The sequence below is a fragment of the Siniperca chuatsi genome, linkage group LG5, assembly GCF_020085105.1.
Source record: "Siniperca chuatsi isolate FFG_IHB_CAS linkage group LG5, ASM2008510v1, whole genome shotgun sequence".
NCBI lineage: Eukaryota > Metazoa > Chordata > Actinopteri > Centrarchiformes > Sinipercidae > Siniperca > Siniperca chuatsi.
In genome coordinates this window covers 3,319,621-3,345,734 of record NC_058046.1, presented here as the reverse complement: position 1 = coordinate 3,345,734, position 26,114 = coordinate 3,319,621, and the positions used below count along the sequence as shown (strand labels likewise).

The window sequence follows — 26,114 nt, the reverse complement described above, 5'->3', positions numbered from 1 at the left end:
ACACACACAGTTGCACCCAGCATCCTTTGCAGCAATGTACCTTGGCGACACTCGGGGCAGCATCGACCCTCCTGGGTGATGACCAGGGTGCCCGGCGGGCAGGTGGGGCAGGAGCGCAGATAACAAGTCACCTGGGCATCACGGCACTCACACTCCCGGCAACCGCTATCAGTCCATCGAGACAGGTCCTAAAAAAAGAGAGGAAAGGTAGAGAAACAGGGAATTAAAGTGGAGGAGAGAGAGGGAAAATACTTTATTAGACCTGGTGAATGCAGGAGGTTGAAGTTCTTATTATGTGCAAAGTGCGACTGTGGCAAATATATTTACAGGGGATGGACAGAAAACACCTAACAACAGAGGATTTTAACTTTGAAGAAGCTGAATCACAAGTAAAAAAGAAGCCACACAGACCAGGCACTAAGCTGAATGCTAATAAGCTGTATGTGTAAATTATAAAAAAAAGCCTGACAGTCACGACTTTTATATACATTTTCAAAGCAGAATAAGTGAACTGACAGAGGCCCACCGAGGACAGATAGTCAGTCAAACAGCAGGAACATCAGTCACATAAAACTGATTTACCTTTGAAAAGTGAAATGGTTTTATAAATCATGAAGACTTTTTGCAGGTCAAAGCTCACAGACAAGGACGGGCACTTAAGATCACACACTGAATCAAAACTTTTCTGACTGACAAAACCTAACAAGCGTCATGAGCTTGATTTTATCTCCCATTCACAAACCACTTGTATCCATGGATCTAAGGAGCCTCTTGGACCTGCAGCCCAAAGCGAAAGAGGAAAGAAATCTGCAGCGTTCAGGGTCTGTTATCTCATCAGGTGTAACGGTTAACCTGTACGGTGGTGTAACACCTGAGGAGGGCCATGAGGGGACTCCCTAAAAACTTGGTATGTCACCCAGGGGCCTTACGTCCTGTGTCACGCAGAGTGTTGTGTGCCTGGTGCGTATTCTCGTCAGGCTGTCTCATCACTTTTTGGACAAGCTAGCAAAACAGTAACCTAAAAAGTTGTTTTTTAACCTAATCTTTGCCTTAAGATTAAACCTGCAGCAGACCTCACACCTAATTGTAACTTCAAACACGATTTATGAAGATACACTTCCCTGCAGATTTTCGAATGACTTTTACCTGACCAAATCCTCAAACTGACCACGATAACCTTATACTGGAAAACATGTACAACTAAACAGTGCTAAAATACAATGACATGATGACACGGCGGCAAATCACCTTGCATTATGGCAGCGACAAACTTGGTCGCTAAAAAAGATACCACTTCGCCCATCTGGAAGTTTTATTGAAATTTAGTTCCCAGGACAGGACGGGAGAGTTCGCTCTGTAGGTAAGTTTTAATCCTCAGTTTTGTGATACAGACTAATAAAGACTCTTACTAAGGCAGGAGCAAACCAGGTAGATTTTAAAAAAAAAATTATGTTTGTGCCTAAATCAAAACATGCTTTCACTGGGCGATAAATAGTGTGATTAAATAAGCTGCTTTTCCTTTAGTAAATCAGGCGCAAGGAGCTATTATAATAATTATAATAAACCCAGCCTTCATTTTTGTGCTCTCTGGCTGATACTCCATAAAATACATATTCATCAGTTCTAAGGTGTTAAATGGTTTGATAATTTACTCTTATTGGCGTTTTACTCGCAAAGCTTTTATTGCACTTTCAGTAACAAGATTTTACTCGCCAAACGGAAAATCCACCTGCATTGGCGCTAGTTAATTTCAGACAGGGAGGGGGCTGGTGTGGATCAGAGGGGGGTGGGCCAGAGGGGGTGGGCTTTTAAATCACTATGTTACGATGGTAGAGGGATCAGTGACCTCAGATGGCATTGTCCAACCGTAACATATACGATACCGTTTTCCTATTTGGGACAATCAAGTCTTGAAAGAGACGAGTGAAAACTGTATTATTTTGTATTATTTGGCTGCTTTAAATAGCATGTTAAGTGGTAGGTAAACATAATTTCATTAACTTTCCCCGCTGTGATTTTTCTTGTCACTTGGGAATTTAAAACCAGTAATCATCTAGTCACAAGCGGGCCTGGAGTGGAGACATGAATGTATTGATGTGTGTAGGTGTGGTAAGTATGCAGTATCTAACTTTGTTTACTACTGGTAAGATTAATTCCTCTGGGAGACAAAGAAAATCTATTACAGCTCTCTCTACACTCGCTCGAGCCTCGGCCTTGGCTGTGGCCTGCTGCATTTCATGAGCATTTCCCCCCAGGCTGAAAATATAAAAAATTAAAGCCTTTGCATTCTGGGTTTCCAGGACTCGCCTTTGAATAATAAAGTTGATGCCAGAATAATGAGAAAGAGATTCTTGTTACAGGCTAAACAGCCCAAAGTAATCTGATAGCTCTGTCCTAAAACACATATTTACTCTGTCTAACTGCAAATTTAATTCTCAGTGTTTAGAGTTTACATTTCTATATTTATATCCATCGTAATATTGATGTATTTGGTTGTTTGTGTAACAGCCTCCTCTGCAGTGAGACTTTATGCCACTTGCTTTCCTTTTTTCTTCTGAGAATACAGAAGCTTTACAGAAGCCCTGTGGTGTCTTTGTCTCTCCCACACAGTTTGGATTTCTTGCCTTATTTTGCAATTTTCCTCTCATGTTTATGCGCAAACACACTCAAAGTAAAATCTAGATCCATTATAGAAGTACCTTGTAGGATTTCCCCTCGTTCAAACAGGAAGGTTTCACAGTGGAACACTCTGGGCAGCACTTCCCCGGCAGGTGAATGAGGTCTGAACCCTAAAAAACAGAAAAAGATTCTCTGGCATTCATGAAGTTACATTACACTTGTAGAGCGGTTTAATAATACAAACTACAGGGAAAATCACCAAGTCATAACATACAAATTCAAAATGTGTAGTTTTTATAGTCAGGAACTGAGGAACACTTTTGGTTCATATTAAGCATGATAAAACAGCAAAAGCAGTGTTTCTGTAACATCTAATTTATACTTTTAATAATTCCTTCTGTCCATCGCACTTGACTTCTCCTTCTGTTATCTGCAGTTATTTTAGTGATCTTAGTCTTAGTCAATTCTGTTCAATTTACAGTTAGTTAATTTTAGTTGTAAAAACCTTTGACAAAACATTGAGACAAAACACTTTTAGTTAAACTGGTAATACTAAAACGTATTTATATGTAATTTTTGAAATAGCATAGAGCAATTAAAAACCTGATGTTTTAAAGGGAATTATAGAAGAGGACACAGAGAGCACTCAAGGTTGAACATGAAAAGATAAAATAGTGTTTATAGCTATTAAAATGACAAAACACAACAGGATGTCATATGTTGTAACATTTGTTGAAACATTTATGATTGGGCTATATATATATTATCCAAAATCATCTTTATTGATTATAATGATCGTGATTCAGCTACATGTTGATGCATTGTGTTTACATAGCATTGCCAACAATCTCTTGGGCGAAAACCTTGGGCGAGTGTGAAAATTGACCTTGATTTCCACCAGGTTTTTTTGATTTTGTTGGCTTTTAAAAGATTTTCACAAGCCAAAAGACTCAAATAATCTGCTCAGCCCATATACCTTGTAATCCTTTAATAAGAATACTTTTTTTTTTAAATATCTAAATTGGAATTATAAGCTCTGCACATTACAATGGCAATACGCCACTAATGCAATCTTTTGGCTCTAAGAACTCCAAAGAACAGTACCATTACTGTACATTTTCAGCTCAGGTGGCAAAATAAGGAATCATAATCCCCCTTACTATAACTGTACACCAGTGCCTTTCTCTGCCTATTGACCCACACATGTCATTAAACCCATAACCTCCTTTTATTTTTTCTGCACACACACACACACACTGGGTGAAAACTGCATGACTCTGATCTTCTTAGCAGAGTGACCTTGCTCAATTCAGAGCTGGACAAATGCCAATTATGCTACTTACAGCTAATGACACTTACCAGCTGTAATTATCACCATACAGCATGATTAATGAGGGCTTATTTGGTCGTGGCAGGGGATATTAAAGTAATATTAAATCTGCTTGACTTAAGAAAACATTGGAAGGGGTGTTGAGTCAACGCAGTGCCAAGCCCAAAGTGGGTCATTTTAGGGGATAAAAGTAACTATGGGAATAACATTCAAAAATTCTTTGCTTGTTTTGTCCCACAAAACGACCCGCGTCCTAACTGGGCCAAGTCTGATAAGCATGTCTTCACATGAAGGCTACCACTGATTGCTTGTGTTCATTTGAGGCTGATTTGACATTGGGATAGTATTATTGCGTTAAAAGATGTGATGCATTCAGGTGTAGTGTAGCTGAGTGTAAGTCATATTTATTTGTGCCTACTGACAGGTTCTAGTGCTAAAACTGTAGTGCAAGTTTACTAAACACCTGTTTTCTACAGTCTTATTTCTATTTTATTTTTTGCTGCTGTTCCCAGTTTCCACACAGATCATTGCGGTTTCATCTTGTCTTTCATCTTAACTGAGTGAATTATCTGTGATGGAGGCAGCCAACCTTGTAACCTCAAATGATCACCTTTCCTCCCATTCCACCCAATCTGGATTTACTCCTAAATACCAATGACGATAGTTACATCAGACCTTGTGAACTGGTACATTTCACTGCAGCAAATTACACTCACTGTAGGAAACTGTGAACAAAGTAACTGTGACATCTTCCATTAACTTTTTAGTGGTCCATTTGAAAGCCAGGAAATGGGATTTCTGGGTGCTGACATGTTGCATTTTGGGGGCAAGATAACTAGGGTAGAAAAGGTTAGAGCAGGTGGAGCCTGCAGGAAAAGCCAGCTCATACGATCACGAAGAACTCTGGATCCATAGATGATGTTCCACACTAATTAAAAAAAAATCATCATTAGCGACAACTTAATGAAGAAAACAAGTTAAGTACAGCAAGTATGACCTCTCGTAGGTTACACACATTATCTATGTATTCCTACATGGATAATAGGCCTTGGTGTCACTTGGTGTTGACTGGAGTTTCAACTTGTTTTGCACCCAACTTGTCGCAGCCAAAACATTTAACTGCCTCTTGCTATTTTGGTTGAAAAAATGAGATGAGAGTTTTAGATATACAAACATTTATGAAAGAATAGCTGCTCTACATTCAGAAATTGTGTAATCTAATCTCGTTGGTCAAGTAAACTATCACTGGGTAGAGTTCAATTTGAACCAAAGTCTTTTAAAGCACAGTTAGCAGGTTAGCAAAACAGCAAACTTAAATGATTGAAAGGAGGAACTCAAAATATTGAAATATAAAAAGATAATAAATTATGAACTGTTTTTATTTATTTATCATCATTGTATTCATGATGCAGGCTAGCAGACTAACTTCGATAGCTAGCTAAGGGCTAGTATGACTAGTTTAAACTTGGTCAGCTAGGCTAATTAGCTAACAGAGATAACTTTGCATGTTTAGACTTATTCTAGGCATCAGTCTAAGCAGGTGTTCAGACCAAAAAAAAGGGCCTGTGTTCATGGGGTATGTTGCGACAGGTACAGGTGAAAAGATGAAATTTGATCCAGGAAGTCAAGTTGGAGGAATATATTCATAAGTTTGAAGGCGTATCAGACACCAAAACTGTGCAGAGACATTTTTAATACTATAACACAAGATTATACAACTCTGACAAGTTCATTCATTGTGGCAAAAGTTTAGCCAGGTAAAAATCTTTAGCTCTCTGGCTAGGCTAAATAAAGTTTAGTCAAACCAATAAGTCTCTCCTTGGTTTATAATGAAGACCTTTTTTCTTTCAGGCTCACCTGCGGGCATTCAACACGACCACACTCTGCCCTCTGGCAGAGAACCTGACCCCGGTTGCAGGTACAGAACTCACAGCCCGTGCCGTTCCACATGTCTTCATGGTAACGCACAGCGCCCTCGTACAGGCAGCTTCCCTTGGCAGCGGCACATTCATCACAGCACTGACCAGCACGCTTCACTTTGGTCAGACCCTGGAAGGAAGCAGTATGGTGAGTTTAGGTTTGGGTTTGTTTCATGTACAGTGCAGATGATGGGAATAAAGGAATGCAAACTGAACTGACAAGACAAAGAAAACCCAAGGAGCTTACAAAAATGCTGTTTTTTGTTTGTTTGTGTTTCAGCAGAGAGAGATAAGAGGATGACGGAGAGTGTGTGTCTTGCATTATTAAGGGAAAACACACCAAGCAGTTTGGACCGACTTTATTTGAAAGCGATTAGAGGTGCAGATTTACTGACACTGCAGATGTAACTCTTCTACAGCTGAGAATTTGAGATCCTCTGTATCTCATGAAAACAGTTGATATCATTATATTTTTTCCTCTGTATTTGAGGCAGTGTGTTCAAAGTCTAACCAAATCATGTCACCATTTATTAACAGAACAGAGCAGGTAGTAATTAGCTCAGCTTTTTTCTCCTGGTATCTGCATATTTCAGAGTGGAGGTTTTAAGGCTTTGATTCCACTGGGATCCTCTCTTTGCAGTGCTGGATTCAGTTTTTTCTGCTATAATCAGTGGAAGAAACGGAGAGCTGAGAATTTTTTTACATTAAGTTTTAGTTCAAGTTAAAAAAAAAAAGTGCCTCAAAAAGGTTTCCACTGGCTTCGCAGTAACAGCAGGAAGCCTGATAAGCGCTTCCCCCAAGCAAGTGTTTTGTCTTTATAGGTTTAATAAGAGCATATAACTCTATGCTTTTGATTAGTTTGCGTGTTCAGTATTTTACAGAAATAGTGTGCATTGGCTGCTTTTTAAAATACAAAACGGATTTAAAAAGGATTAAAAGCGATTTCAGCTCGATGTCCTCTATTTAAGGAATTGCACATTCTCCCTTCTGATCATACATACTGTAGATTTCCAAACATATAAATTTGAATTTGAAATGTGCAATAAACAGATTTTTTCAGATATACTATAAACTGACTCTCACATGGACTCTTTATTGTACACTATTGTATCACTTTAATGACAAAAAGAATTTCCTCTTGTGGGGCAACAAAATCTGAAATGAACTGAACTATACAGACTAATGGGAAATGTTTGTTTAGTCTCACTTCTACATGTAGTTTACAGGATAAGACTGGCAATATTTTTTTTATTGTCAACAAATAAAAAACAAAATATCATAAACAATAATGAATGAATCCTACTAACTAACTAAGTATTGTGTCTGTAGTAGTTTATTTGACTCAATCCCATATACACCGTCTTGCCGCAAATGCTCACTGGAGCACCAAATGTGTATTAATAATAACTAATAATCCTCCGCTTAAAGTAGTCCTCAACAAATGCACTGTTTATATCTGCTTAAGTAACGTTTGCTAAAAACTACAGTGTCGAGCTGTTAGGAAATTACTGAGCCTTTCAAAAACGATATATTCGTGAGCCGTTTTAAAAATGTTTATGGTTTTGTCAATGCATGATTTTACAGAAACTCATTCATGTGTTTAGTTCCAGCAAGGTGGATTATTGCAATAGTTTCTGCCTAAAAAGAGCATTAATCAACTGCAGCACATTCAGAATGCTGCTGCAGCTCTAACAAGAAGCAGACAGATTTCTGGCACAACTTCACCTTCTTCCAAGATGCTTGGGGAAGGGAAAAAGTCTGAATAGGTCAAAACTCCAGCAACACTTATTATTATTATTATTATTATTATAGAACAACTTTATTGTCAGACCAACACGCTTCGGCTTGTGGCCTTCATCAGGGTCATCAGTGTAGTTCTAACAAGAACCAAGAGCACATTACTCCTATTCTTAAAGGTTTACACTGGCTTCCAGTTCGATATAGAATAGATTTTAAAGTGCTGCAGCTAGTTTATAAATTATTTAGTGGCTTAAGGCAAAAATACATTTTGGATATGCTTAAAGAATATAAACTCAGCTGGGCCCTTAGATCTTTAATCAGCTGGTCGCCTCCAGTCAGAACTAAACACGGTGAAGATGCATTTAGCTTCTCTGCTGAACTTTCTGATGATCGTAAATATGCCCCAACTTTTTCCGGTTTAAAAATCAAAATTTAAATCTCTATTTATTACTGCAATTTAACTTCACTTTAGCTGCATTACAACTTTAATTTCTTTTGTCTGTCTAATAATTACTGTCTAAATTCTATCTTTTATTTAAGTTGTCACTTGTATTAGCATTATGATGTCCTTGTCTGTGTGTGGCCCTTTAATGTTGTGTTATGTGTCTGGATTGTGTTTTATGGTCCTGTCTGACTTCACTAACAAGGGTTCCAGCACAGAAAGGAAGCTACAAGCTGAAATTTGCCTGCAATTAACAATTAAATGTCAGCGTGTGTGTGTGTGTGCTTTTGTGTTTGTGTGTGTGTGTGTGTGTGTCTGTCTGTGAGACAGAGAGCAGAGGACACTTCTGTGTGGTCTTGAATAGTTAAACATCTCTGAATCCATTAGAGTTTTAACACAGAGCCAAATGTATGAGGTGAATTCTGAATAAAACTGAATGTCTGTGAGTGTGCATGTGTGTGTAAGACTACCCACCTTGTCACAGGTGACTGGCCGACAGGTGTGTGTGTGGCATTTAGACTGACCCTGGTCACACACACATGTGGTGCAGGCGTTCTTCTGCCACTGCTCGCCATGCTGCCAAGATACACACAGATACACACACTTAGACCATATGCAAGCTACACACACACACTCTTACACAGTCTTATACACAGTGAATCACGGGCTGTTTGTAGGAAACCCAAAGCTCATTTGAATCCAATGAGCGTCTTTTTTTTCTGTGTGGGGATGCAGAGTACAAATAGGATGCCTAGACAATGTGAATGGCATGCAAACACTATCAGGCACACACATACACACACGCACTTTGCTGTCAGGAGCAAATACCAGCTATCAGATGTCAACATAATTCTCCTTAAGTTCAAAACTTTTCAAACAACAGTGTGAAGAACTAAACTCTAAAAAAACAGGAGCAGCAGTGAACGTACAACCTGCACACACATCTGCAGCGACGTATTCACATTAAGCTCCAACTGCGTAAATATAATATAAATGTGAAGCGCTGAAACAATTAATGACTTGACAATGACTTAATTAGCCATTTGGAAAGGCAGTTAATAAATGACACTTCTGATAATCAGTTGTTAAAGTAATTTATCAAATAAAGTTACCAATTATTTAAGGCTTATATCATCTAAAATGTGAGCAATGGGCATTTGGTTTTGTATCTTTTAGTGTATTTTTTTTTTCGTCTTACAAATATTCACACATTTATCCATAATGAAAATAATTGTTTCTTACAGCTCTAATCTGTTTTCGTCTATAAAGGCTTTTTTTTTAGAACAGCGGACAACATGCTGGATTCAGGTTTATCCAGTACTGCGACAAATCAATAAACAGACCCAATTTTTACAGCACAATGGCTGACGGAAAACCAGGTTTTAACAGTAAAGACACTGGTAGGTGATTTACTGAATAATTACAGAAGGGGTGCTTCTGTGCCCATTAAGTATTCTTTGGGTAATTTAGCGGGTTTGGTGATTTACCAGTTTTAACGTTTCAGTTAAAAATGGGCTAAATTTGGTTGAAAATTATGTTTTTTTAGACATGTAAACTGTTGTTTGAGGAGGATTTAAATGACTATATTTCAGTGTAAAACTGGTCTTAACTACATGTTCAAATACAGTCATTTAAATAACTGTTATATGTAGTCTAGACCTCTGAACACCTTTTCACCTTTCATGTTTCAAACTAATTTATTCCAGTTTTAACCTAGATGTCTAGACATCTTTTGATCTGCAAATCATCAAATCCATGCTAACTGGGTGGTGATGGGATTTAAAAACAGCCATGACAGTGCAACTGCTTTATAAACTTCTGTGTCCCTGGCATAGAAAATATTCGTCCGTTCGCTCTCTCATCAGGACACTAAAGTGAAGTTGTCCCACAGCGGCTGCATGCCTGATGTGTTTCAGGCCTTAAATATATCATCTGTCTCAATTTGTGGTCAACTTCCTGTAGTTGGTAGATTAAATCCTAACTTCCTTCCTCTTTAGGCCTAAACTGCTCGATTAAATATTGACTGAAGCCTGGAGGATGCTAATTATTTCATTATTTCACAAGAAAGAAGACATTTTTCACTGATATAACATTTATTATAGCCATTTATCAAAGAGATCAAAGCTCTGCAAAGCACTTTGTAGAGCTCTTTGAACTTCAGTAACTTGTATGAAAGGTGCTTCAGTATTTATGTGAATTAAAACGTGAGTGATTTAGAATGAACTGTAGCACAGATCTCTTTGTAGAAGACTGAAACTCCGATTTTGTTCAACCAGAGTTCAAACAGCTTCATTCTAACCAAGCGGCAACCTCCTGGATTGAAAAATGAAGCCAATGCCGAAGTGCCAAAGACTGCAGTTCCTCAAAATGGCTCCAAAAGCGAGTCAATCCCCATAAACACCCATTTTATAAATGGCCAACTTTACAGCAGAAACAAACATGTTTACAGCCTGGTCCAAAAACAGTTTTGGTCTCTATAGTTCATTTCTCCATTCATGACTACTGTACAGAGGGGTGAATTTTATATAACTCACCCATTTAAATTATATTAAGGCCGAATTAACCTGATTAAGTTATGCATAATTAGGGGAGTGGCCGCTTTGAGTGACAGGTGGGTGCCGTCACAGGTGGCTAGCTGCAGCAACCAGGCTTTGTTCGGCCCAACTCAGCTCCACCCACGCTCCACCTCTTTGCCCATTTTTGGATTAGCTGGGAGCCGGCGGAGTCAGGCAGTGCCAAGATGGCGTCAGTCGGAGCCACCACACTGAGCTTCACAATGGCTCTTCAGAAACCTATGGGTGACGTCACGGAGATTATGTCCATGTTTTATACAGTCTAGATAGTAATGTAAAGAAACAATCATGTCAGGTTATGGGGGCTTCCTGTAGACAACTATAATATTGATATATTCTGCAGTATTGACATAATCAAGCAAAGTGCACAAACACTTACTGCATCATACCAAAAAATCTATATATCAGTCTGGTCATTTCACCAAGAAAGCAGATTATCTGTGAACTCCATCTTTATTTTAATTTCCTAATTTGAGTATCAAAAAATTGTAAAGTTTAACTGTCAGTAAGACAAAATCCATATGATATTCCTTGTGCCCATTTACAACATAGATCCATGTGTGTGAGTGTACACTGTAAATACAGCAGGAGAAAACAAGAGCAGGGTGGATGAGGTGATGAAGACTGTGATTAGAGAGGAGAGGAGAGGAGAGGAGAGAAAAGCTTAGACTGCTTTCATCTCAATATAAAAATACACATACACATTCACATACACACACATGCATATGTCACAAAATACAGTAAAAAATGGGCCAGGTCACATAAGTACAGATTTATGAGCTGTCATTATTTGCATCTAACACACATAAAAATCACGTAACACACATACACACACACAATGGCTCTTCCAGAGGCTTTGTAACACAGTCGATTTTCACACAAACCAACACAATAACAGGCGCATACACACACGTTTTAAACACAATCGAACACACAGGTGACCTACCTGGTACTGTTTACCAGCAGACAGACAGGGGTTGGACACACACTGAGGACAGCACTGGCCTGGCTGGATCACCAAGTTCTCATGCTGAAGGAAGACGGGGGGAAAAACAGTCAGACCAGGTAGGTGTGTGTGTGTGTGTGTGTGTGTGTGTGTGTGTGTGTGTGTGTGTGTGTGTGTGTGTGTGTGTGTGTGTGTGTTGTGTGTGTGTGTGAAGAGAGAGAGAGAGAGAGAGAGAGACAGAGTGGGAGAGAGAGGAAGACAGAAAGAGAAAGACAGATAAAATAACAATAATAAAAACTGAGCAAGTAAAAATCAATTTTCCTCTTCTGTGTTATAATTTAATTCTATTGCAGACAGCACTGTAAATATACGCTGTGACAATAATGTTAAAACAGCCTGACATTTTGCCAAATACAATTTTACCAAGAGTTAAATAAGATCAATATCAGTTTCATCTTTGTGCCTCCAGCAACAGAGACAGGTGTTTGACCTAGCTTAGCACAAGCCTGGAAACAGTCTGGAGAAATCATTAGTGTACTGCTGTGAAATACACCTTCCAACAACTCCAAAGCTGTCTTAAGGGACGATCACACAGAGACACACTGCTACAGGTGCAGCCGCTTCAAAAATGCCAAAACAGCTGGTGCGCCAGAGGAGCGTAGCTCTCTCGCAGTCCAACTTATCGGCATAGTAAACGGCATTATACTCACCAGAGAGATTTATCTGGCTGCTCAAGCAACAGGAAGAAAGTGGTAAAGTAGTAAAGCCCGCCTCTTGCTTGATTCGATTGGCTGCCAGGGCCAAGTTTGACACTGACAAGCGGAGCGACTCTGCGCCTTTTGCTGAAAAGTTGAGAATACTTTTATGCACGTCTAAAAACCGCTAGAAAATGCGAAGCGTGGCACAAGAGACGAGCGCACGCCAAGCGCACCATACTATAGGAAAACAATGATTTTGCATGGCGACACATTTCTAGCAGTGCATCTCTGTGTGATCACCCCTTTACACATTATTTATTTATCTTGGATGGATAGGTGGCTAGCTCTCTTGACTATCAAGATACAAGATCGTATATGGAAATGAGACAGCTTTAGAGTTGTTGGAAGATGCCTGTTGTATACTTTTATGGCTAGCAGTTTGTCCTTGCTTTCTGTTGGGCTAAACACATAGGGTAATGAAAGATGAGTGTGTGCCATCCTTTTGGGTGGTGGTGCTCCCTTCAGTCACACTCCTGTGGGAGCCACGCTATTCCCATTCTACGGATAGGCATGTAAGTATGAGCTAGATAATGAATAGAACAGACAGAGAGCCAAAGTGAACATAATAAAAAAAGAGTGTGTTATATTTCCAGAAACTCACCGGTTTGCAGGCCACTTGCTGACACTCTGCAACTGAACACTGGACTTCCCCATTGCTGCAGGCACATCTGGAACAGAGGCTGGGCTTCCACTCTTCACCATCTCTGTACACAGTCCCCTGCCAGGAGCAAGACTCTGACACACACACACACACACACACACACACACACACACACACACACACACACACACACACACACAGATAAACACAAAATGAGTAAACAGTGAAAATGGGTGTCAGGTAATGAGCTGACTGTCCAAGCATTGTTTGCCTTCACACTCATTGATTTACGCTGAGGAGAAAAAGTAGTCGCTAATTAGCTGCTAACTGTTGGGATGCATCATAGCAGCTCCAAGACATCATTAGAGTCGAGATTAACCTTTCAGCTCGGCTCCAGCCGCTCTGTGCAGTCTAAAAACTCAGGGTTTGTCACGACAACATCCTGTCTGATAGAAGACAAGATGCCACACACACAGATGAATTGTGGGATCTAAGCACCTGACCACTTACCAGGGCAAATATTGCTAAACAGTCCAATGAAGACTCTGTTATATGTTACAGGTTCGGCAAGTAAATTAAAAAATAAAGGTCGATCAGGATTTCAAGATACAAGGCAGAACAACATGCATTGAATTGAACAGGATTCATGTACTTATCTAAGAAGCGGGTTTCCTTTAAAATCACAAAATGATCATCTACGATATTTTAATTTTGTAAAATCACTTTTATGCACCAAACTATTCACCACTGTAACCCTGAACGCATTAATCATTTTACTATATGAAAAGCATTTAACTCTTTTATTAAGACTTGCATTGGGAACATGCAAGTTTACATTTTTATTGCGGTTTTGTGCGGATGGATGCACCAACTCACATCTTTGGACATTTTTGAACTAAAATAAACATGGTTGTATGAAGCAACTTATTGTAGAAAGTATGTATTCTCTTGGTAATGTTTTGGAAAATAATGTATGCAAACACAAAAGACGCAGAAGTAAAGAAAAGTCATTCAGTCCCATGTCGCACCAATGCTGTAGTCGACAGCCTCAGACAAAAAAACAACACAATCTGGAGTGGTTCGATAAAAACGGTTGAGGCGTCACCAAAACAAGCAGTATCAGCAAAACCCATTTGAGGTTAGAACCACCTGAGCTGAGAGCAGAGCTCATGTTTATTGAGAGAGGAGGAAGTGAGCTAACCTAAGGCAGTGTGCTGCTCTGTAGGACTGTGAGCTCGAGCACAAACACACTTACACTCAGGCTTCATGTGTGAATGTGTAAGTGCAGTCCACAGGGCAAGCCATTTGTGCGTGTGTGTGTGTCTGTGTGTGGCATTTCATATTGTCTGTGTGTGTGCTTTCCTGCCCTGAAATAGGTTATGGTGTTTAGTGTACATGCATGGCTGTGTGTGTCAGTAATTTGTGTTGTTTTGTTCTGTGACACTGTTTCACAGAGGTTCTAATGCATTTTGCAATATATTGTGTATTTGTGCGATTTTTTTTGTTTACTTGCATGCCTTTCTTCAACCATCAGTAACCAAGTAGCAAGTGAGAACTCCAGCTACAGAAAAACTGCCCTTGAGAAAGGGAGGTCTCTCCCAGTCTAAATGTGTAACGCTACTCATAAGATGGTGAAGCAGGGCATCATTGACAAATAGTCAGACAGACAAACAAATGCTCTTGAAAGACAACAAATAAGCAAACATGGCTGTTGTGAAAAGGACTGTGTGTATTTTGTTAAAGATTGCTGTATGGTACACGTGCAACTCTCAAAGCTTGCATGTCTGAGCTTGCAAGCACTTGAATGCACCAATAACACAGAGCTTTCAAAACAGTCGCCACTCTCAACTGCATTATAATTAAAACAATACCATAATCTTAATTTATAAAAATAAGAAGTAAAACTAAAAAAAGGTACTGAAACATCCACTATCAGGTGTTAATTTCCATAGCCTTATGACATAAACTGAAACAAAAGGTCCATCTGGAGGTAGGAAACCAATAAAAACAGTAAACAGTACAGTAAACAGGAAAAACAAAGGGATTTGTAATTACTAGACAAAACATGCAAAACAGGTATGGTACTTTAAAAGAATTCCATAAGAAACAAAGCCTGCATCTGAAATCTGCATGGGCCTCACCTCCATTGCGGCCACACTTTGGGCAGCACTCTCCAGCTGGTATGAAAGGGCTCTGGTCCCCAGGGCAGCTGAGAGGGGAGCAGGGGCGAGTGTTGCAGGATACACTCCCTCTGGAGCAAACACACACTGAACAGGGTGAAGGACTCCACTGGCTGTCATGCTGTGGGAACCAGAGAAATACACAGTTACACACAGAAACACAACCAGAGGGGAAAAATGGGGAGGAAGAAGCAGAGAGACAGTGGGATGAGGAAAGCTGTTTTATTCTCTGTGGACGAGACAACTTTGTAAGCCTAAGCCTGAGTGACAGACGAGGGAACAGAGTCACAGAGGGGGGAGAAGGTAGAGAAAAGATGTGTCAGAAAGAGACCATGGGAAGAGAGGAGAAAAAAACATAAAAAAGTAAGAGGGTGTAGTTGAATGTGGACAAGGAGGCACATTGTGAGAGGACATTACCTTCACATTTGAAAACTGAAATGCAGATCTGTAATTTCTGGTCTTAACGACCACAGGACTTAACGACTACAGACCCGTCGCCTTGACCTCTGTGGTACAGAGCCAACAGGTCTGTAGACGATGCAGTAAAAATGGCCCTTCACTTCATCCTCCAGCACCTGGACTCCCCAAGAACCTACGCCAGTTTGTGGTTTTCAGCTCTGCCTTCAGCACCATCATCCCGGCTCTGCTGCAGGACAAGCTCTCCCAGCTGAGTGTGCCTGACTCCACCTGCAGGTGGATCACAGACTTCCTGTCTGACAGGAGGCAGCCTGTGAGGCTGGGGAAACATGTCTCTGACTCCTGGACCATCAGCACCGGTTCCCCCCCAAGGCTGCTTTCTTTTCCCTCTGCTCTTCTACCTGCACGCCAACAGCTGCACCTCCAGTCACCAGTCGCCAGCCCGTCAAGCTCCTGAAGTTTGCGAATGACACCACCCTCATTGGGCTCATCTCTGATGGAGATGAGTCCGCCTGCAGGTGGGAGATTGACCACCTGGTGACCTGTCAGTCTTCCTCACCTCCTCCATCACCATCTGATACGCTGCTGCCACTGCCAAGGACAAGGGCAGACTGCAGCGTGTCATTCGCTCCACCGAGAAGGTGACTGGCTGCAGTCTACCTTCCCTCCAGGACCTGGAAGCCTCCAGGACCCTGAGGCGAGCAGGAAGGATTGTGGCTGACCCCTCCCACCCTGGACACAAACTGTTTCAGAAACTCCCCTCCGGCAGGAGGCTGCGGCCCATCAGGACCAAAACCTCACGCCACAAAAACAGTTTCTTTCCGTCTGCAGCCGGCTTCATCAACAATTCACATTCCCCTGTAAATACTTTGCACATTGCACATTCTGTAATTTAAATAACATATCGTCATATTCTACATTCTTTATTTTATAACTAAATTTCTTTAAATATTTTTTTAGATTCTTTAATATCTCATTGTCTATTTTATATTTATGATTCTTGATCTGCAGTACTTGCTTTATCTTTCTTTAGACTTCTTTATATTTTTATTATGTTTATTGTCAGGCACCAAAACACCAAAGCAAATTCCTTGTATGTGTAGACCTACGATTCTGAAGTCGTTTCAGCAGAGCAGTCGGTCCGGTTAAAGACTGGGTTTTGACTGTTGGCTCAGCTGCACTGCCAGCTTGTAAGGTTGTTGGCGATCTTCCTAGATTTCTCTTAATCGTTTTATATAGTTTTAAGAAAATGCCTCAGGCCAACATGTGTTGGTATAAAACCATGAGGATGTTTCTATTCAGTGATTGACAGAACTGGATTGATGGAATCCATACTTACACAACTATCTCAGGGGTGTTAATTAGAGTTAGATATACATCCATTTGTGGATAAATGAGTTCAGTGTTGTTCTTTCACTGTAAATGAGATATCAGCATGGTGATGTTGCCTGCAGTCAAAATGATAGCGGTGAGATCTGACTTCACTCATTTTCTGAGGTGTCACGCTGTGAAACCTACAATAAAACCTTCTTGAGCCTGCATGAAATATATCATTAGTATGAGTTTTAATGGAGAATTGATCTAAATGGTGTTTCACCCTGGAAAGAACAGGTTTCTGTTTAAAAACAACAAGAAAAAGTCTTTTATGGTTTTGGCATACAGCCAATATGCTTTTTCTTCTTTTAAATATTGAAAAATTACAATCTGCTAAATTAAAATTGTGGGTCACAACCGCACTCCAAGGTGCTGATTCTGGAGCTTTCCTGGGTAACAGTTTTGTGTAAACAAAAACAAAAAAACCCTCATACTTTCAAATACTGTGATATACAAAATATCAACATATTGGCTACTGGTGAATTCAAAACCGAATATATTGGCAAGTCTTCCATAAAACAAAAAGAGAAAAGCGTAATTTTCCAGTTCCTCCTGGGAAAGGATCAGTTGGTAACAGCAGTTACAAACTGTCACTACTGTTCGTCAGTGAAGTTGCAGTAAAGCCCTCAAAAGGCCATGACTCCTCTCCTGGTAGCTCAGATCCATGTAAAGTGGCACTTCACCAGGGAAGTGATGCCAGTGGAATCGCCAAACCCGGCCTTGTTTCGTTTGAGGACGTGTACTGTCCAAAATTGCTGCCAAAAAGTCCAGCTCGCCAGAGACCACTCGGTGGAAGACAGTGATTGTCTCTTTAGTGAGAAGGAGGTGGGTCTCTGAAAGCACTTTTTCAGGAGTGACCAAATTTAACAAACTGATGCCTCTGAAAAGTGATTTATGGGTTTAATCACCTTGGATGAAACGCTTATGATTTAAGGTTTCCCACCAAATTTCACCTAAATCCATTTTGAATGACTGGAAATATTTTACAAACACAGAGACAAGCGAAAAACACAACCTACAACCTATATGTGATAATAGAACTTGTGATTCCAATACCAAAGGCATTCATCTGCTGCTACGACAGCCTCCACTCTTCTGGATTCAGGCTTTCCACCAGATTCTGGAGCCTGGCTGCAGGGATTTGCTCCCATTCAGCCACAAGAGCATCAGTGAGGTCCAACACTGATGTTGGGTGATGAGGTCTGGCTCGCAGTCGGCGTTCCAGTTCATCCCAAAGGTTTTGGATGGGGTTGAGGTCAGAGCTCTGTGCAGGAGCTGACTGACTCTGTCCAGTCAAGCATGTGGACAGAGATGTTCTTATACATAGGATGATGTAGTGTACTTCAATCTACAGAGGATGCATCTTTCTGTGTGCATATTAGCTTTAGTAGAATGGGTGGATGATCATGTGATGAGGAAAGAAAGAGCATAGAAACAGAAGTTCTTTTCTCCCTCTTCTGTCACTTTCACTTACTCCATAAATGACTCCTTCGTACTGGCAGGAGCCCTGGGACGAGGAGATGCACTCCGGACAGCACTTGTTGGCAGGGATCCTCAAACGCTCGCCCTTTAGAAAAGACACACGCATGAATACACACATACACGCCAAGCACAACCAAAATACACACAAATACCCAGAGACAGAGAGAGAAAATGATGCGAGTCCCTTTCACCAGCATGAATACAAAACTTGTCTATTACAGTCTGACGATTTCCTTGAAAATTAACCGACATGTGACACAAATAACAACAGGACCAACAATAAAAATATGAAGACTATCAGGCATTCACAGCATGTAGAATACAGGAGCTGTGGAGGTATTATAATACATATTACAATACAGATTCAACACGCAGTCCTTTAGCTGCGCTGCCTACACGCCCTGATTGAGGCCGAATGTGTGGAAGGAAGCAAATGGGAAAGCAGCGAGGGCCAGACGCAGAGCTGGTGAATTGTTTAGGTGTCGTTTATTTGAAAATACAAATTATATGAAATGGAAAAAGAAGGAGGGGAGGAATACTATTTGTCTAAGGTGACGGAAAACAACCCCACGGAGCTTCAGAGAACATTTTGTGTCAATTGAAAAAGAGAACTGAATAGAGCTACACTGAATCAGCAGCAGAAGACAAATTACATGTGAACAGGCAGCAACTAAACGTAAAAAAATAAGTATGGGAAATCAAATAGATGGATAGTGAGCTGTGCAGCAGGTAGTAGTTCGCCATGAATAAACAGATAGACTGAGGGTTTATATTGTACTTTCAGCTCGTCTTTAATCACCTACAAGCACACAAAATTTAAAATAGAAACAAGACAACCAGCTGAATTTTGACAGCATCTTGAAAATTAATCTATCACAACAGCCACTTTGTGCTAATAAATTAAACACTAATAATCTAAACCTCTAAATGTTTTCATATATTTAGGCTCTTGTTCTGGTGTCTCCTGAACTTCTCATCTTTTCATTTTGTCAGTCCCTCAAGCTTTTTTCTGTCTCCTGCCTCAAATTGTATTACCAAAAAATGGCTGTAGTTCAAGAATTTGATCCAATTTGAGATTTTATTGCTGCAAATAAAGAGAGATGGTTCAGGCTCAGGAAGAACAGAGTTAATTTATCACTGGAGTGCTGCATTCTTACAATGGTGAAACTCAAGGTTTTCTACTCTCGCAGCTACTTTAGGAACTAGGAAACTAAACAATAATGTGCTTCTCTGAAACAGTGAAGAGCGGCCAGTGAATTACAGATTTACTAGCCACTGTCCTGCCTGATCATAAAATAATGTAAACCCAAACCTAACAATGTAGTGGACCGTGAACGCACCTAAAGTCTGACTTTCCAACTTATTTGTGGAACAGAGGTGACATTTCTTCATATATTTATGGTATCCATCATATCAACTTATATGAGACTGATGTAAGATATGAAGATATAGTTTTCAAGGCTACCTTTTCATTAATTTGAGTTTTTAGGTGAATTGTCTGTGCAGTATTTTATCTAATTTCATTTTCTGATAGCTTACTATATGACACAAAATGTTATTCTTGCTGGTGCCATTTCTGGTTTTGAACAAGCAATAAAATTTCACTAACATTGTCACCTCTGTGATATTATTTAGGTTGTTATTTCAGCCATATACAGTATGTGCCTTTATTAGTTAGTGGTACAGGACTTCAATTTCAAATAACATTGCAAAATTAAATTGTGAAATTGAAACAGTGAAAAAAGGGAAGGGCGAAATTGTATAATTAAGTACTAATGATTGCAACAATGAATATAAAACGTGCAGAGGCAGTTTTCCCTCTATTTTTTACTGCTTAATTAATAAAAGGTAAACAAAATGTAAAAAATCACGCTGAATTAGAGCTGCAACAATTATTCAATTAATCAATGAGTTGATTGAAAGATAATTAATAATCAACTATTTTGATAATGGATTGATAGTTTCAGTCAGTTTTAAAGCCAAAACGCTAAATATTTGCAGGTTCCAGCCTCTCAAATATGAGGATTTGCTGCAAACAAAGATATGAGCCATCCTATCCAGACACACACATCTGTGGTAGATGATTAGCCCAGAATGTAGAACATTGCAGAAATATTAAAATACTCCTGTGAAATTGACATATCACATGATGGATTTCAGAAAAGTCGATAAGGTAGGAAAGTGAGAAAAAAAAGGAAATTCAAGCTTATAGATAATGGCAGTGGATTTCAAAAGAAAGCCCTATAATCAGAGACAGGCAGATGATAACAAAAAAAAACCTAATACTTTTTTTATCACTGTGCAGGTGAGAAGGAGTCACATTTTAAGGGCTTTTTAAATGAAGGCAGCACACGGCTTGGTGAGCATGATGACTAATTTTTAATTAACATTGGATTGCTAGCCAGCAGAGTGGAATTCATTAGACATTGATTGTTGCCTTAGCTCAGAGCTGGGATTGGATTTGATGCCGTCACCATAGGCCTGACGGTTAGATCACATTTAAGAAGAAGCATGGGGAGGAACAGCCAGATAGATGGAGTGAAAAAGAGCTTTGAAAATGTGTTTCTGTGAATTCAAATGAGCCAAAAAAGGCTGGCTGGAACAAACAGTCTCCGAATAGTTGTCGACAAATTAAATGGTTCAATCAGCAGACTTCACTGCACAATAGTCTGTCATTTCATTGATTCTTGTTGTAAGGGCAGCTCACAATGAGTCTGCACTTCAAGGTGAAATGGAGAGAGGTAGATTAAAATATCACCAAAAAAAAAAGGATCCTGCATATTCAAAGATGTACATTTTATTCAGTTACTGTTAGGAAACTATTCTGGTTACTGTCCAGTGGCTTAGAGTATTTTGACAAAACAATGTCCTTCACATCTAGATATAAAATATAGATAAAAAATATAAATGACAGTGGGTCTGCATCTTTAACCACATAAAACTCACAGTAATGGGTGTAAGTGAACTTTTTTCTATATGATCCCACCATTTTTGTGCAATTCCAAAAACTTTCAATCAATTGAAGTTTTAAGCTCTGAAAGTATTTCTCAAAGGCAGAGCTGCTTTGGAAGAAATATTTGTATTGCCTTAAACTTTTTCATGGGCTTTACTTGATAAAGCATCTTAGGTTATGTCAAGTGAGAACACAGGACAGACTTTTTTACTTTGTGAAAGCTTTTGTCGCAGCTTCTTGAACTCCTACACTGCTTGCATTTCTACACTGCTTGTGATTATCCTCTTCATGTTACTTCACAGAGATAATGCTGTTTCAAACCATGAGATTTTTCTGTTTGTTCTGTGCTGTTTGTGTAGCAGCTCTATTAAGTGAAAGTAAGATAAAACGGTTTACGGTTTAGTTATCTGCAGCACTAGCAACACTATTTGTAATAATAGCCTGGTTAACTAACTAAATCTTTAAATTGCTAAACCTCCACCTGCCCCTAAAATTAATTTCTATAAGCTAAACCTAATGTTCTTTTACTAACTGAATAAAGACAGTCTAACGTTACTCAAACTACGTTAGCTAATTACCTAACTGACATTTAAGCTAAAACACAAGTTTAGCTAGCCATACCAGACTAATTTATTGCTATATTGATAACTTTAAGCTAATTAACTAACCTACTTGCATTTTAACATAAAGCAAGAGGTTAGAAGGGGGAAAGCTGACCTTATGAATCTTAATAATCTGATACTAACTAAAAAAAATCAGCTCATACCAGGTTAATAGTAGCCTAACTGACGTTTAGCAATAAACTAGCTAAAACTGAAGTTTTAGCCATCCAGGGCTAGCTATACCTGTCTAGGCAGAAAGCTTTACCTTTTAACGCCATGAATGCCACAGTTATAAAGAAAGGAAAAACTCAATTTTTATTATATAGTAACTTAACTATACTATTACCAAATGTCTTTTTTTTTTTTGCCATTTGAGCTTGTCCGACACTACAGTAACTTGTTCTCAGAGGAGTTGTTCTGTGCCACAGAGCTCCATTGTTGTCCAAAAACTATTCACTAATAACACATCAGTGAGCCACACTGTTGCACTGGGAGACATGTTACTTCATTATACACACACACACACTGTGGTTTCTTTTTACTCAATGCACATACACCGCAGCACAATGAATGTGTGTAATAATCTGCTACTGAAAATAGTCCCCATGTGAGTATTGCCCTGCTGTTGGTTTTGATCTTTTCAAGGAATTTGGTGAAAATAGGAGAAATATAGAATTAAAAAAGCCATATCCTGTTAAAAAAAAAAAATGAAATTGCCTGCTCCAAAAATAAAAAGCACCCAAATTTCTCCTGTGAAATGTAAAATGTCTTACCCTCTGGAAGTCACACTGTGGGTTGGGGCAGCGGGTGGGCCTGCAGATGGCCACGTCGCTGTAGCAGGTACACTCCTGACACGACCGCGGTCTCCATGATGTGTTGTTCTGTCAAGACAAAACAAAAAACAGACATGAAACACTACTGAGGGCAGACTTGATTCATCACTGCAAAAGCCTAAATCACTCTCTTATTCTCCATTATCATATCCTAGCACACCCATATGTCATCTTTATGTTGACAGCCGGGGTAAATAACAGTAAACATATAGGCCCCTGTGTGCATATTAATGTGACTGATAAATAAGGTCTGTATTTTACCTGGCTGAAAGACTTTTCCCTGAAGAAGTGTTAATATAAAGTTTTTTCCCCCCTTGCTTTGAGATTTGCAAGTAATGTGCGGTAACTAGTTGCTTGAGTCTTCTGCATTTTGATGTACCAAACAGTTATTAAACTCTGCTGTCTAACTTTACAAGGTGAATTGTCTCCTGACCATTGTTGACACAAAACAGATGCCAGACTTTATGACAACCACTGTACAGTACGCAGTAATCATGCATTATAGATACATGAAATTACAGTAAAAATGAATTTAAGGAACAATGGATTTATATAAATCAGTGTCATATTGATGGGAATCAGAACTGTTTGCAGCAGTTTGCATTACAGCCTGTATGAGGTACATGATATAGCTGAGTAAGGTTTTACTGCTCTCGTTTAAAAAATGTAAGCACCACAATAAGAAAACCATTTCGCACTTTGAACTTTTATAATCCATTATACTTACGGCTGTAAAACACTAAAGGATTTCTGCTGCAGGTGAAATGAAACTGCTTCAGTGTTGATTAAAAGCATTGAGCACCATGGCCAACTACACAATGAGATAGAGCAAAAAAGACAGAAAAGCACAAGATCACTTCTGCCAGTTGGCTGCACCCTTTAGCATGCCTGTTATTTGTCAATAGCTCATAACACCGAGCTGACAATGTCTTATGGCTAGCTTAAAGCAAAAACTAAATCAATATTCCAGTGCCTGCATATGCTCAGATATATCATCTTACATTCCATAAATCCGATATAGCTGGATGATTAATAACCCACTCATGACGGGAATATCCACGGGCAGCTGAGCTTATAGAGTGGACACTTTGAGGCGGGGGGTTGACTATCAAATGTGGAGACTTTGCTCCATTTGAGACGGTAACTAAAGCAGACATCTTAATGGTCAGAAAATGCTAGCCTCAGGTGACAACCAGACCCCTAATAGTCCCATTTATTCTGACACAAGAGGATATAAGAGGGTACACAGTAGTAGGCATTAGATTGTGGCTGGATCTATGGCTGGTGTTATGGCTGGCCTTGCTATTCTTGCATGTACAAAGGGAAAATTTAATATAAGTTAATCAGGAAAGCCCCACTACTAATGGATACAAATTGCAATTTGGCAGCAGAGAGCGCCCACCCTGTGAACATTTTTTTATAGATGCACTGCAAAAACCATGTGTAGGATTTTTATGATTTTTTGACATTGGCGACTACTAGTGGTAGTTTCAAAAAAGACAAAATGCCACTGGCACAGAGAGCATTCGACACCCGATACCTCCACCACGAATCCAACCTGACACTGAGATGAATGGATGCTACGTATAGGTTATACACATTTTCATCCAGGACTGTCTCATTTGTCTACAAACAGAAACTTATGCCATCAAAATAATTTGAACGATGCTATAATCACAACAAAACGTTGGTGTCTTTAACACATCAGTCTCATATTCAGCCTTCAAGACTAACAGACCACTGCCAATGGGATAATTCCAGTTTTTTCTAATACAGATACATTTTTGGGACTCAATAATAAAAAGATTTACATGTTTTACAGAAGGTTTTTGTAGTGTATAAAACAAAACTAAAGTAAAATCAGAGCCTCGGTTAAGGACAGATTCCTAATGGGGTTATTTTACACACATCGAAGGTAAGTATTTTGCTCTCTATAACCAGTGTTATGCACATGGATGTCTTACACATTGTGAGGAGAAAATAATGTGTTACCTGTAACCCTTGAGGGCTAAAAACAAGCCATGTATCTAACCCGAATCAATGCTGAATTAATTACTAGGCAGCATAGAGGTCTACTTATCCTTGCATAAAAGATCATTTCAGTTTATTACAACTTGGGTCTTATTTTTGTAGTTTTGACACCATTTCTGTTGGTTATGATACCAATGTACCCATCAAGTTAATTGCTGAGATCGGAGAACCCGGCGACATTGCTACATCAAAGTAGCAGCAGTGAGATGATCAGGGAGGTTGGAAACAAGCAGAGAGTTAATCCCGATTATCCAAACCACTATTTTTGGAGGTAAAACAGTTGAGGCGGGAGGTGGGTTTGTAAGCTGTGATGGATGTTAACAACAAAAACTTTGGGTAATACTTTTACTGTTCACCTTAGTATTTTGTCTTCCAAATGAGTTTGGTTAACCTGGAGGATTGTTTCCAACCCGTCTGATTGTCTGACTGCATGTGTCTTCTTTTCTCAGATCTCAGCTATGAACTTACTCAAAACAACGACATTGTTACCTACATGAATTATGGCAAAAAAAATTTATAGACTACATTTATCCTTTAATGCTGCTACAATATCTGAACTAGTACTGAACCATTACTTTGAATTTCTGTGAAAAATTAGAGCCAAACTTAATTCTTACAAAAACACTTGGTAATTGAGTTAAGGTACACAGGAATGTCATGCATTAAGCATGCAGTAAAATGTGGGAGTAGCTATAGGTCATGTTGAAAGACACAGACAGAACACTACAGAATGAAAATCTAATTAGGGAAAGCAGCCAGCTGAGGGGAATGGCACTCCTGTAGAGAGCATGTGAGTTGATATGTTCCCTATGGTGTGGTTTGAGCTATTTATGTGTTTGTGTATTTAATTGTGAGTTTGTGAGCGTGCATCTCTGCACAGCTGTGGCCAGATGTGTAATGAGTTTGATATAAGGGCAAGCATGTCATGGGCAATCTCAGCACACAACATTTATGTTCCAGCTGAGGGAGGAGGAGGAGGAGGAGCGACCTTCAGAATTAACGAGAATGTGGGTGTCAACCGAGCGCTGCAGTTTTCCCAAGGCTTTCCTTCCCTGTGACAGGATCTATTTAACACGGACACACACAATCTGAGATGTACAATGCTGACAAGGAATCACTCTGTCAAACAAAACAAAACTAGTTGATGCACAAACAGATCATGTAGAACGTCTTAAACTCTTGAGATTCCCCTTAAAAAGTATTTATTGAGGAAATGTCATGTTTGTACAGGATGAAATATATTTCAAATCATGAAGCTAAGTGATTTTTATGGCTGCCACATTAAAAATGGAAAAATTAACAGAAGCTAAAATT

At 39.4% G+C, this 26,114-nt stretch overlaps 1 protein-coding gene across 2 annotated transcripts in view; it reads right to left on the bottom strand.

Annotated features, from left to right (window-relative positions):
* The window catches only part of fras1 (Fraser extracellular matrix complex subunit 1), a 252,323-nt gene that overhangs the window by 148,540 nt on the left and 77,669 nt on the right, over nt 1-26,114 (bottom strand). For both annotated transcript variants that reach the window (XM_044195242.1, XM_044195243.1), the window contains exons 3-11: nt 22,710-22,817; nt 18,374-18,466; nt 15,070-15,229; nt 12,929-13,062; nt 11,570-11,653; nt 8,525-8,626; nt 5,807-5,998; nt 2,700-2,789; nt 41-188 (exon numbers count right to left, since the gene is read on the bottom strand). In XM_044195242.1, the coding sequence (XP_044051177.1) occupies nt 41-188; nt 2,700-2,789; nt 5,807-5,998; nt 8,525-8,626; nt 11,570-11,653; nt 12,929-13,062; nt 15,070-15,229; nt 18,374-18,466; nt 22,710-22,817 (1,111 nt within the window). The remainder of the gene's footprint in view (nt 1-40; nt 189-2,699; nt 2,790-5,806; nt 5,999-8,524; nt 8,627-11,569; nt 11,654-12,928; nt 13,063-15,069; nt 15,230-18,373; nt 18,467-22,709; nt 22,818-26,114) is intronic.